The sequence below is a fragment of the Palaemon carinicauda genome, chromosome 28 (assembly GCF_036898095.1).
Source record: "Palaemon carinicauda isolate YSFRI2023 chromosome 28, ASM3689809v2, whole genome shotgun sequence".
Taxonomy (NCBI): domain Eukaryota; kingdom Metazoa; phylum Arthropoda; class Malacostraca; order Decapoda; family Palaemonidae; genus Palaemon; species Palaemon carinicauda.
In genome coordinates this window covers 74,192,396-74,206,489 of record NC_090752.1, presented here as the reverse complement: position 1 = coordinate 74,206,489, position 14,094 = coordinate 74,192,396, and the positions used below count along the sequence as shown (strand labels likewise).

The 14,094-nt window shown below is 35.6% G+C and overlaps 1 protein-coding gene across 1 annotated transcript; it reads right to left on the bottom strand.

The window, feature by feature from the left end:
• Window positions 1-501: 501 nt before the first annotated feature.
• LOC137622097 (uncharacterized) lies at window positions 502-8,311 on the bottom strand. The gene is made up of 2 exons (XM_068352567.1): window positions 8,139-8,311; window positions 502-3,027 (listed from the first exon to the last, which is right to left on the bottom strand). The coding sequence occupies exons 1-2, from the start codon at window positions 8,300-8,302 to the stop codon at window positions 1,488-1,490; spliced, it is 1,704 nt and encodes a 567-aa protein (XP_068208668.1). The 5' UTR covers window positions 8,303-8,311; the 3' UTR covers window positions 502-1,487.
• Window positions 8,312-14,094: the final 5,783 nt, after the last annotated feature.

Below are 14,094 nucleotides of genomic sequence, written 5' to 3'. Positions count from 1 at the left end.
GATGAGAGAGAGAGAGAGGAGGACCGTATGAGTTGTAAAAAAAAATAATGCTATCAGAAATATTTGGTGACTTTGAGAGAGACTTCAGGCACAGAGGTAGAAGAGGTTTCTCATGAGGACAATTTGATATATATATATATATATATATATATATATATATATGTATATATATATAATGTATATATATAATATATATACATATATATATATATTTGTGTATATAAATACATATATATATATGCCTATATATATATATATATATATATATATATATATATATATATACTGTATATATATATTATGTATATAAATACATACATATATATATATACTGTATATATATTTATGTATATATATATTATATAATATAAATATATATCTATATATACTATATATATATGTGAAGATGTCTTTGATTTAGTTAGCAATAACTTCTTAATTAGTCTAGTACCTTACCTCTTCCTTTAGTTTAATATTAATTGAATTTCTCTCAGGAGTTTACATAAGCAAAGTTTCGTGGGTGAGGGATACGAATGCTGGTTTCTTTCTTTACTAGACATAAAAAGGGGTTTGAACAGGCACTTACAAGCAGTCAAAAACAAAAGCGTGGTTTCTACATTAACACTTAGTGATGAATTCAGACGTCTTGACACTGGCTGGAGAATTTGGTGAATCCTGGTTTAGTTAGGCCTAAACGTCATCTATAGGCCTACTGTCGTCGCTGAAGTATAAGCCTTCGTCAGGTGTTGGGAAGGCTGGCGCGAAGTTCTAGACACGCCTTGGTCACTCGGGGACGTCACGCCTCTCGGTCGCTCTGGGACGTCTCGCCAAGCGCACTCACAGACACTCAGGTGCGGGGCGTAGTAACTTTGTTCGTCGTCCTTCGTTCTCAGGGGTAATTGTTCCCCTGTAATTTCGCGGCTGCTTTAGTATTCTACGTAATCGCCGTCCCTCAATTTGGTATAGGCAGCTGCCACGTGTTGATCGTCAAGGAGACCCGGCAGGTTAAGTAGGTCGTTAGACCTATTATACAGAGTGACTACTAGGAAGAGAGCGAGATGCCGTCTTCTCGTTGCTTATATATGGTCGTCCTGGGCGTGTCAAGCTATCCTTAATCACGTGACTTTTCCCGGCTTCCACGTCTCATTCGTCTATGTTCCGTTCGACATTCAAGAACGGATCCTGTCGTTTTAGGGGGTTGTTTACGGGAAAGAACCCTGGAGTCAGCGAAATTAGTTGAAAACATCCTACCTAACTCCCGTTCACTCTCCTGTCTCTCCACAACTCTTTCTACATCTTTACAATTACTACTAACTGCATTTGTCTCCCCATTTCTTATTAATTAACAAAACCCACAAATAAAGACATCAATAACATACATAAACCTTCTGCATATGAAACTTACTCAAAAATAAGCATCTGTCTGACACCACTCGGCCAGCTACTAGGATTCTTATAGAATCCTCACATACAACAAAACAACAAACCTATTCTTTAGGTTTCCCAGTAATAACTAGTAGCAACTCATTAATCCTTTCCAATTTTCTGAAAACCAAATACTTCACCACATTATACGTTACCACAGTAATAAGTACAATCAAAAACACATTACACATAGTCAGAAATGGTGCAACATCTTTCTTGTAAAACAGAACATAATCATTATCAAGTGGCATTGCCACATTTTCTACCACTGTTAATTTGTCTAGCTGAAAATGATTAATCTTGTTCTCGTAACTCTTTGCAATGGAAGATTGATTTAACTCATAATGCAAAAACACACTTGGTACATAATAGAGATAATCATTTATCACTACTGAGCAAGAATCTGCAAATGACTTCAAGTTTCCTAACTGAAATGTTTGAGTCTTCCCATCACAAGTAACTTCTGCATTTTTAGTACTTTGTACATAAACAAAAATCTCATTACCTAAATGTAATGCCCTGTATGGCAAAGCAAAGGTTTCAAATTTACACTCTCTCATCAACTCATAATTCTCAAAGAAAATACCTTGGATACACGGAAAATTGCTCATAGGTTGTTTAATTTGCACAAAATTGCACATGGATTGACTTTCACTTATCAACACACACTGTTCTAAATCACCTTCTTCTAAAATAATCATCAACAACTTGTTCTTATCCAATGCTAGACGAACCTTCGGATGGTTCCAAATTATTGTTGCATTTCCTATCTTAACTGGGAAAGGATGTATTGTATATAGGTCAAACAAATTCATACCCTTGAAGGGGATCAATACCAACAAATACCCTTTTGTTACTTTCACAGTTGACATTGTGTAATACCAAAATATATCTTCTAGCAAAGGCTTGGAATGGCTATTTACCATACACCAATCGATAATTTCTTTCAAAGTTTTTGGAGAAATGATAGCAGGGCTGAGTATTCCCTTTTGTGCATTTATTAGTCCGTTCACAGATTCCTTGTGATCACCAATCTCGATTTCTACTTCATGAATCAACTTAAACACTTGTTCTACGTCATCTATTTTATTAGAAACATTCACGTTAACTTGATTAATAAATTCCACCATCTTTTTTATGTTCTCTACATTCTTATTATTATTTTCTATCAGAGTACTTATAAGATTACCCTTCTGATTAGCCCATTTCTCGATTAGTTCTACACGATCAGTCAAACCTCTTACATCGTTTTCTGTAGCCACTCCAAACAAAGCACTAAAGGCACTTCCTACAAAAGGTAACAAAGATCTCTTGTTTCTTTGAGGCCTGACAATGTCTTCAATTTTACCCTGTAAATTTCTTAATACTTCTACAAAGGCAGAATCACTATGGGTTAGTATGCACTTCCGTAGTTCTTTATCTAACTGGTTCAAATGTTCTTCCCTTTCTAATATTGAATTGACATTAATTTTTACTACAGCAAAATCTGTTAACAGTTCACCTTTTCCATGATTTTGTATCAAGGCCCCACTTTTAATGTCTATTTCGCAAGTGATACCGACCACCAGGGGTAGGATCAGAAGGAAGTTTTTCCACCACTTCCTGTAGAAGTTGAGAGGACCATGGATTAGTTTTTACAACCTTCATATGATTCCAATGGGCATACCTTACATCTAAATTCTGTTCATGTATCAGCTTAAATTTATTATTCCTTTCCCTTTCTAACACTCTATAAGGACCTTCAAATTTGGGAGATACCTTTTCATTTGGTCCTTCCTTTACATGTACCTTTATATATACTTGTGAGCCTATCTTCAGGTCAGTCATGGAACTAGTTGTGTCATAGTATTTCTTATTTACCTGTTGGCCCTTTTCTAAAGATTGTCTGGTTTGTCTTATTATTTGAAAGGTTCTTTGCAGTTTCCAAGCTATATAGTCCTGGTAATCATATGTGTGCCTAGGAGGTTTTGCGTCATCTAACAATGAGTTTGGCAGTCTTTTCTGATAACCATAAAGCAAAAAGTGTGGGGTTTCTCCTACTGTCTCATTTACTGTGTTATTCAAAGTAAACTGAACGTCCTCTAACGCTAGGTCCCAATCTTCTGTAGTTGGACTAATGATAGTTCGCAGTACATCCAGTATCTTCTTATTGGCCCTTTCCACTGTCCCATTTGAACTCGGCTTATAAGGGGTTATCTCGCATTTCTTTATCTCAAAAAATTCACAAAGCTTTTTCATTACCTCACTGGTGAATTCGGGTGCATTGTCCGACAAAAGTACCTCCGGACACGAATGTCTTGTGAGTATTCTGGTCTTTAAAGCTTCTGCAACAGAAACTGCAGTTCTATCTCTGACTGGGACAATTTCTAAATACCGAGTCAAATAATCAATGAATACCAGTATATATTTATTTCCTCTCAAAGTTTTTGGAAAGGGTCCTATATGATCCATCTGAACTACCTGAAAAGGGTTTAAATTACTAGGATATTTTTCTAAAGGAGCTCTGACATTTACATGACCTTTATGCCTATTACAAGTTTGACATTCATTTACAAATTGCTTTGCTTCTTCGCTGCACTTAGGCCAAAAATAATTTCTATTTATTGTTCTCAGAGTCTTTTTGATTCCTGGATGTCCTGCCAACTTGTGGGTATGTGTTAGAGTTAATACTTCTTTAGTCAGGGTGTCAGGCACATATAGTCTAGAGCAAGCACTCCTATCCTTAGCCTTCTTATATAATATCCCATTTATTAATTCAAAATCTGACCTAGAGGTTTCATCTTGTAGCAAATCTCCTATTATTTTCCTGATACCTTCTTGTTTCTCTTGTTCTATTTTAACTCTCTCCAAATCTAAGTCTACGACCTGACAGCTGAAACAAAAAGTGTTAGTTGTGATAATTCTTTCAGTATCCTCTTGTGCTCTAGATAATCCATCTGCTAAAGTATTAAACTTACCTGGAATGTATCTAAATTCTGGAGCAAACTCTAGCACACTAATAAACCATCGATTAAACTTTAAGTTATTAGTGAAGGCTCTTTTCTTAAATAGGTCACAGATGGGTTTATGGTCAGTAAGTACATTTACTTTGTGTCCTAACAAAATGTGCCGAAACTTTCTCAGTGCCCAATAAATGGCTAAACATTCCTTTTCTGTGGTATTGTAATTTCGTTCGGCCGCATTCAGGACTCTACTTGCATAATATACTACCCTCATTCGGGTTTTTGCCTTCTGTAACAAAACCGCTCCTATTCCTGTATTCGAAGCATCACATGCTAAGTAAAATTGCTTGCTAAAGTCTGGATACACTAAGATAGGATCTTGGATTAGTTTCTCCTTCAACTTTTGAAAAGCCTCCTCTTGCTCTGCTTTCCATTCAAACTCTACATCCTTCTTAGTTAATTCTGTCAATGGTTTAGCTATAGTAGCAAAATTTTTGACAAATGGTCTATAGTATCCTATCATCCCTAAAAATCTTCTTACACCTTTCAAATTTTGTGGAGCAGGATATTCCACAATCGCCTTTATTTTTCCTTCTTGCATGCGCAATCCATCAGCACTGATCACATGTCCTAAATATTCTAATGATTTCCTCAAGAATTGACATTTCTTAACCTTTATCTTTAATCCTGCCAGTCTTAGTCGTTCTAAAACGATTTCTATGGTTCCGAAATGGCTCTCTATATCTTTGCTAAATATAATGACATCATCTAAATAGACTGACACATTCTCTATGTCTCCTAAGATCTGTAACATTAACCTTACAAAAGTCAATGGAGCTGATGTTAACCCAAATGGCATTACCTGAAATTCTAAGTGTTCTTTATGTGTGCTGAAGGCAGTTAATGGCTTTGATTCTTCGTCTAAAGGTACTTGCCAATATCCACTTAGTAGATCTAAGGATGAGAAGATCTTTGCTCCTCCTAACTGAGCCAAAACATCGTTTATTACAGGCATGGGCATCCTATCAGGAACTGTGTTCGCATTCAACTTGCGATAATCAATCACTAATCTGTAACTTCCATCTTTCTTTGGAATCAACAACATGGGAGAATTATAAGGTGATTTAGAGGGTATGACCACTCCTTCTTCTTTCATTTCTTCTATCATTTTATCTACTATTGGACGTTGGCTGATAGGTAATTTATAATTAGGTATGAAAAAGGGTTTAGCTCCATCATCTAGGATTATCTTATGTCTTAACACCTCAGTCCTACCTAACCTATCACCTGTAATTGCTATGCCCGGCCTATATTTATTTAGGTTTCTATTAACCTTTTACGGTACTCAGGAAAATCGGTGTTATCTATCTCCCTATCTATTCCTGCATCAATGTTTCCTATGGTAAAGAATGCTTCCTCCTCTAACGGAATCATTTTGTGTGTAACTTCTATTCCTGTACAAAATTCTGTACCCGCTAACAAATGGAGTCTTTTATCAGAATAATTCATGACATAAGTAGTACAGGCTAATCCCTCCATCTGAACTAATGAGTTATCCATTCTGACATATTCTGGTAATCCTTCTGGGGTCAAGATTACATCATTATTTGTGTGTAGGCGGGTTATTAAATATACTCTAGTAAGAGTATTGGGCAGTAGTACTACATCTCTAGCTAGCCTAAATCTTATTTTGTTTGCATCTGCTGTGCTGATCAGACTTATTTCCCCAGTTTGTACTTGAGTACAAAAACATGAATCTTCATCTCCTCCTTTTTGAGATTCTGTTTCTCTTAAGTGTCTTAATTCTTGTGAATTCAATGTGCCTAGCAGCAAAACTTCTTGGAATTCCCTTTTATCTATTCTCTCAGATTCTCTGTCGACATTTTTCTCCTTAGTATGTGTGCTGCCTTTACAAGAAGTAATTTCCCCCTTTCTGGGTGCAATTGCTAAATTCTCTTCTTTCTCCCTTTCTTCTGATTTTACTTTGATTTCCCTTTCTCTTTCTGAACCGGAGTGTGTTTCAACTATCGAAGCGGTCCCCTGCAAATTGGCCAAATTTGTAGTGGACTTGTCATCAACAAGTTGGAAACAGACTTCCTGATTACTTCCCTTTAGAACTAATCTTCTGTCTTGACAATCAAAAACTATGCCAAAATCTTGCATTGTTGCAAAAGAAATCAAAGCTCGAGCGGGAAATGCTACTTCTTGCAAAACCAAAAATGGCACTTGACACTTCTTCTCTAGCAATTCAATGTTTAAATCTATGGCTCCTACATTGTTAAGCTGATTGCCAGTTATCCCCTGAATTAATGTATCCTCACTCCTAATTGCAGAAATAGGTATATTCAAATAATCAGTTAAGGTATGGAGCCCTATGAGATTTACAGTACTTCCTGAATCTAACAAACTAAGACATTCTTTACCTTCTATCTTGATATTTGTCTTGGGTAATGATTGCTGTCGGAAGGATAAATATGTTGCTGGCAACGTGGATGTACCTCCGCTACCTGCAACATCCTTCCATTCTTTGGTTTCCCTATTTCCTGGACTCCTATCCTGCTCTTCTAGTCACTTTCTGTTACCTTGTTTTTCTTCGGAGTAATTAGTAGGGTTTGAGTTATCCCTTGCCTGTACCTGAGGAGTATTTTCGGAGGGTTTATTATGTTTCTTACCTTGGTACCAACATTCTTGGTCTGTGTGACCTCCTCTTTGACAATACTGGCAATACCTATTCTTTGGTCTAGCTCCCTTATGATGATAATTCCCTCTAGATTTATATGTTTCATTATAATTTCCTCTTCTTTCTTCATTTGACTTGCCAGGGGGCTGGTTATTTTGATAATCTTTAGGGTAATGTTTATTCCTACCGGTCTCGTTTTTCTGTATAATTTCTTGACATTCGTTCGGTGTTTTTGTGGTTTTCTGGGCAGGATCTAACTTTAGGTCTTCCAACAAGGCCGCATACATCTTACTGTAGGCCACAAGATTTAGAACTTCATCTATATCTACCAGGTTCTTATTATCCTTACTAAACTTGGTTCCGTCTCCTACCGTGATTGTGGGCAATGACAAAAAGTCTTCCCTAACTGCTCTTACCTGATCCCTAACCTGGGCACGCCAACTGGCCCTGGATTCACCTTCACATTTATTAGTTGAGGTAAGCCTATACAAGTTCAACAACCGATCGGTCTCCTTGGCCGATCGCCACAATAGTCTGCATTCCTCCTTGAACTCGTTGAAAGTGGTAATTTTTTCAAAGGCCTTACCGTTTAATGTAGGGTGAGCATCCCCTACGTCTACGTTGACTAACATCATTGCCTGTTTAATTTTTGCAACATCGTCAGTTATTTTAAAACTAGCGATCCTATTCTCTGTGTCCGCTAACCACTTATCTACACTGTATTTCTCTAACCTTTGTTTGTCGGGATTATCCCTACTTACATTTCCACAAAACCGTGTGGTTTGTGTGATCAGCCCAGCGGAATTCATATCGGCAATATTTGCTCTTACCGGACTCGAACTTCGGTTTCTAGTCAGATTTTGACGTCTTCCTACACTAGCACTTCGCGACCGTCTGTCTGCAGTTAATCTCAAGTCGTACTGATATTGTGTAAGTCTTTGGAAAATATTGTCAAGACTCATCACACAAAAAAGGAAAAATTAAAACACCAAAATTTTCTTACGAGAGACAAATGCCCTAACTTCCTATTCTATAGAGAGACAGTATTTATACAAAACAAGAGAGTGAACGAAAACATGCAAACTACTCACATATCCATTGGTTCACGACTCCTTTGGTTTCCCTCTGTTTTTCTTGAGATTGTTTTGTATTTCTTCGACACATAAAAGGGGGTTTCAGCACTTTCCTGAAATAAAGCCAGTATTAGTTCAAACTTAATACAACACGGCACAGTATCCCTTAACGATGCCACCATTTGTGAAGATGTCTTTATTTAGTTAGCAATAACTTCTTAATTAGTCTAGTACCTTACCTCTTCCTTTAGTTTAATATTAATTGAATTTCTCTCAGGAGTTTACATAAGCAAAGTTTCGTGGGTGAGGGATACGAATGCTGGTTTCTTTCTTTACTAGACATAAAAAGGGGTTTGAACAGGCACTTACAAGCAGTCAAAAACAAAAGCGTGGTTTCTACATTAACACTTAGTGATGAATTCAGACGTCTTGACACTGGCTGGAGAATTTGGTGAATCCTGGTTTAGTTAGGCCTAAACGTCATCTATAGGCCTACTGTCGTCGCTGAAGTATAAGCCTTCGTCAGGTGTTGGGAAGGCTGGCGCGAAGTTCTAGACACGCCTTGGTCACTCGGGGACGTCACGCCTCTCGGTCGCTCTGGGACGTCTCGCCAAGCGCACTCACAGACACTCAGGTGCGGGCGTAGTAACTTTGTTCGTCGTCCTTCGTTCTCAGGGGTAATTGTTCCCCTGTAATTTCGCGGCTGCTTTAGTATTCTACGTAATCGCCGTCCCTCAATTTGGTATAGGCAGCTGCCACGTGTTGATCGTCAAGGAGACCCGGCAGGTTAAGTAGGTCGTTAGACCTATTATACAGAGTGACTACTAGGAAGAGAGCGAGATGCCGTCTTCTCGTTGCTTATATATGGTCGTCCTGGGCGTGTCAAGCTATCCTTAATCACGTGACTTTTCCCGGCTTATACGTCTCATTCGTCTATGTTCCGTTCGACATTCAAGAACGGATCCTGTCGTTTAGGGGGTTGTTTACGGGAAAGAACCCTGGAGTCAGCGAAATTAGTTGAAAACATCCTACCTAACTCCCGTTCACTCTCCTGTCTCTCCACAACTCTTTCTACATCTTTACAATTACTACTAACTGCATTTGTCTCCCCATTTCTTATTAATTAACAAAACCCACAAATAAAGACATCAATAACATACATAAACCTTCTGCATATGAAACTTACTCAAAAATAAGCATCTGTCTGACATATATACACACACATATATATAAATATATATACATATATATACATATAATATATATATGTATATAAATATATATATACACATATATCATATATATATATATATATATATATATATATATATATATATATACATACATATATATACATATATATATATATATATATATATACACACATACATATACCTATATACATATAAATATATATACACACACATATATATATATATATATATATATATATATGTGTGTGTGTGTGTGTGTATGCATAAGCATTCAGGACACAGCTTCTCTCTAATTATATTTACTTTAAAGGCAATTGCCTTAGTGGTGTCAGTGAGTTTCCTACAGGAATCCATGTATTTTCTCAGCTTCTTTAAGTTCCCAGGTGTAACCATTTGGTTAAAAAAACGATGATTATTTCTTTCCTTTATATTTTTCGACAATGTTTCGACAATGCTATGTCTTCATTAAGTGATTATTGGTTAACATGAGTTTATAATTCCTTTTATATATGATGTTTTACAAAGATTAAGATCAATTATTTTGAAATTATATTCTAGAAAAATAAAAATAAAAATCAACAAAAGGATTATTCCTGAAAACTCAAATTAAGGTGAGAAAATAGGAGGATTCCTTAAGGAAACTCATTGACGCCACTAAGGCAATAATATATACTGAGTGTATGTATGTATTGTACGTAAGTATGTGTATATATATATGAATATATATTTATATATATATTATATATATATATATATATATATATATATATATATATATGCCATTATCAATTTGTATATGGAGGTTCATTCACAGTATAGGTCAAAAAGTCAGAATTTTTATATCATTGACTATCAACGTCTTTACTTCTAGATCCATCCTCTTTTAAGGGAATCCGTATATCAGTTTTCAAGAACCTAAAAAAATGACGTCTATAAAATCAAGAAAGTCTACAGAGAGAAGATTGTCCCTTTTGAGTTAAACAGCTGCTGAGAGAGAGAGAGAGAGAGAGAGAGAGAGAGAGAGAGAGAGAGAGAGAGAGAGAGAGAGAGAGAGAGAGAGAGGGAGAGTTCTAGCAGGGGTTTTTCATAACACAACACACAACTTCTAAATTTTCGGAATTTCGTCTGGTACTTTAAATTTCTTTAAAAAGTAAAATAGGTCCTTTTTTTACTCATTTAATTTATTGGTTTTTCAATCAGTACCATTTCAAAAAGACTCACATTTTTGTTACCCTAAGAAAGATATAAATTATCAGGGACAAAATATTCTTAGGTAAGACAATAGTCCAGGAACTAGTAATTAAAGAATGTTATCCTCAAAACAATTTATTAAACCTTAATTTCCTTTCGATATAACATTAAACCTGATACATGAACATAAAACTTGAACCTTGAACTCAAGTGAGCACAAGCCTTAAAGCCTTTTCATTTTTGGAAATTTTTTCCCCTTTCCTATCTTCTTTGGTTTTTTTCCTGGTTCCACTTTATCATAATTTTCTGGTTCAATATCCGCAGGATTTTCTACTTCTTCAAATCCATCTTCCTTCAATTCTTTCTTTTCTTCCTCTTCCTGTTCGTCCAGACAATTGTCTCTCGCCGTCACTTTCTCCTTCTTGTCGTCTCCGACGATCTCTTCCTCTTGGTCTTCATCATCATTGTCTTTGGCGCCACTCACTTTCCGGATCTTCTTGAGCACAGCAGAACACCTCTTCAGTCCCTGGAAAACCAGGAGACCCATCAGCAAGACAACCAGTGGGATGAAGGCGTGAATCGTTACATTGCTGAAAAGATTAGAGGGAGAAAACATCTGGAAGAATCCTCCAGAGACGCTTCCATCTTCCGCCTTTGGATTCAGCCACCTCTCCCAGTCGATGTCTTCCTTTCCGGCTCCAGGTGAATCCTTCCCAAAGAACATTCCGAACCAGTCATGTAGGCCGTTGGCTTCCAGAGCTTCCAACGCCTTTACCTTCTTTGGTGATGTGGAATCGTGCCTCAGAACTTTCATAAAGATGAAAATCAAACCACTGGTGGTTGCCAGGAGAATTGCTGCAGAATCCATGGCTGAACTGCGTTGGATGTTGAGAGGACTTTCCGTCGCTTTTTTATACCCATTCAAAGTATTTTTCTATGCACAAATTATAGAAAAATCGAAACTTTTTATGAGATAAGCATGAAAAAGGAAACACATTATTTCATTTATTGTTTTATGATTAATCTTACGTCCATCGAAGTCTTAGGGAAAATCTTTTAAACATTTTTAAAAAATAAATAAATGAAGCTTTCAGACCAGAAAAAGTTGGATTTCTTTCAGAGAGAGAGAGAGAGAGAGAGAGAGAGAGAGAGAGAGAGAGAGAGAGAGAGAGAGAGAGAGAGAGAGAGAGAGAGAATGAATTTGAGACCATGGGAGTTAGAGAAAGAATAAGACTATTCGAAAGAGTTGATCACTACGACTCTGAGGTCGCAGCGTAGGTCTACTCTCAAGAGTAGAATTTGATATATATATATATATATAATATATATATATATATATATATATATATATATATATATATAAATAAATTTATATATATATACATATATAATATATATATATAAATATTTATATACATATATAAATAAATATATATATATATATAGATATATATATATATATATATATATATATATATATATATAAATTATATATATATATATATATATAAATTATATATATATATATATATACATATATAAATATATATATATATATATATATATATACATATATAAATATATATATATATATATATATATACATATATGAATATATATATATACATATATAAATATATATATATATATATATATATATATATAAACATATATATGTTTTTGGGACACAGTATCAAGCTAATGCAATTTACATTAAAGACGATTTTCCTAGTGGTGTCGGTGTGTTTCTACAGGAATCCTCGTACTTACTCAGCTTCTTCAAGTTGTCAGGTTTGAGCCTTTGGTTAAAGAAACAAGGATATTTTGTTTTCTACATAATTTATTATGAGCAGCACTGTTTCGACCAAACTATGTCCTCAAGTGATTATTGGTTAACATATGTTTAAAATTCTTTTTATATATGAGGTACTACTAAGAATGTGATTATTTTGATATATTTTACAAAATCAAACAATTCTAAAAATTAACCAAATACTTACACCTGAAAACTTAAAGAAGCTGAGAAAGTATGTGATGGAATTTGGATGGGCTAAAAAGTGACGGTTCTTTTTGTCAAATATCACTCTTTACAAATACTACTTTGATCATGTTCTACCTCAGCCGCAAATAATTGCTCCTTCATTCAAGTACCCATCAACCCGCCTAATCTCTCCCTACATTGTGTGCAGAACACCTTTTGTTGTTGTTGTAGATTGCGTGGCCATTCCGGCCAGACACGGGCTCTTGCAATATTGCATCCAGTAAAAAATGAACACCTAGTTGGCTCCTTGCAAGTTTAACCTCTCTTTGTCTGGTAATCTATATTTTGTGACACTTTTTTTTACAATTATCCATCAAATTGATTAATCAATTAAATTAATTTCGAAAGTTTCCATAACTTTCTTTTTTTTTTCTTTAGTGTATCTAAAGCTCTAGTTGGATATGAAGCTATTTTTACCTCCGGCAACGAGGTTATGCGATCGAGTCGGTTTACCATTGATTTGTCGGCGGTCTAAGGACATTTGTCTGTGTCTGCGGACAGGATTGCATCAAAACTATGGATTTTGATGAAATTTCACCTAAGATAAACCTTAGGTCATAGACGACGCCATTGAATTTTGAAGCTGATCGGGATCAGGATTCACATTTTTCGCCATTTTTAAGGTAACGCAATATTCACCACAGATAGAACTTGGGTCAAGAACGACCCCATTAAATTTTGGAGATGATCCGGATTCTAGTTTATTCTTCTGTCTAAGAATCTGTAGAGAGGATTACGTCAAAACTACTCGACGGATTTGGACGAAATTTTCACCAGATACATTTCAAGTCACGGACGATCCCATTAAATTTTGGAGATGATCCGGATCTAGATTTGCATTTTTCGCCATTTTAAAGATAACATCAAAACTACTTGACGGATTTTGACGAAATTTTCACCACAGAGATACTAGGTCATGGACGCCCCCATTAAATATAACATCAAAACCATATGACAGCTTTTGACGAAAATTTCAACACCGATAGATCTTAGGTCATAGACGACCCCATTAAATTTTGAAAAATGATTCGTATCTGTATTTGCATTTTCGGTCATTTTACAGATAACGTCAAAAAAAATTGGCGGATTTCGACGAAATTTCCAAAACAGATTAATCTTAAGCCATGGACGACTCCATTAACCTTAGGCGGGGTCAGAAATCTCTAATTGCTCTTGTTCATACTATTTTATGTTTTCGAAAAGCTTTAGGACTAATCTGTACAGAATAGTTTGTTTGTTAGCTCCAACGACCTCTATCAGAAGATTGATTTTATCATCGATTTGAGAAGCTTTGAGAAAATACATGGTAATAGAAGATACAGCCAGACTTTAATGGTTCACTTCAAACAATATCATTCCAGTTGTTATAACAATATCATCTGGTATTACTAAAACAATATTCTATACAAATATGTAAATTTTACTTTATACATCTTTGCAATTCCCGTCATTATGACTGGATTTTCTGGTAATCACGCAGCAAAATTCGTTGGTAATTCCAACACTTGACTTAAATCTACCTTTAAAG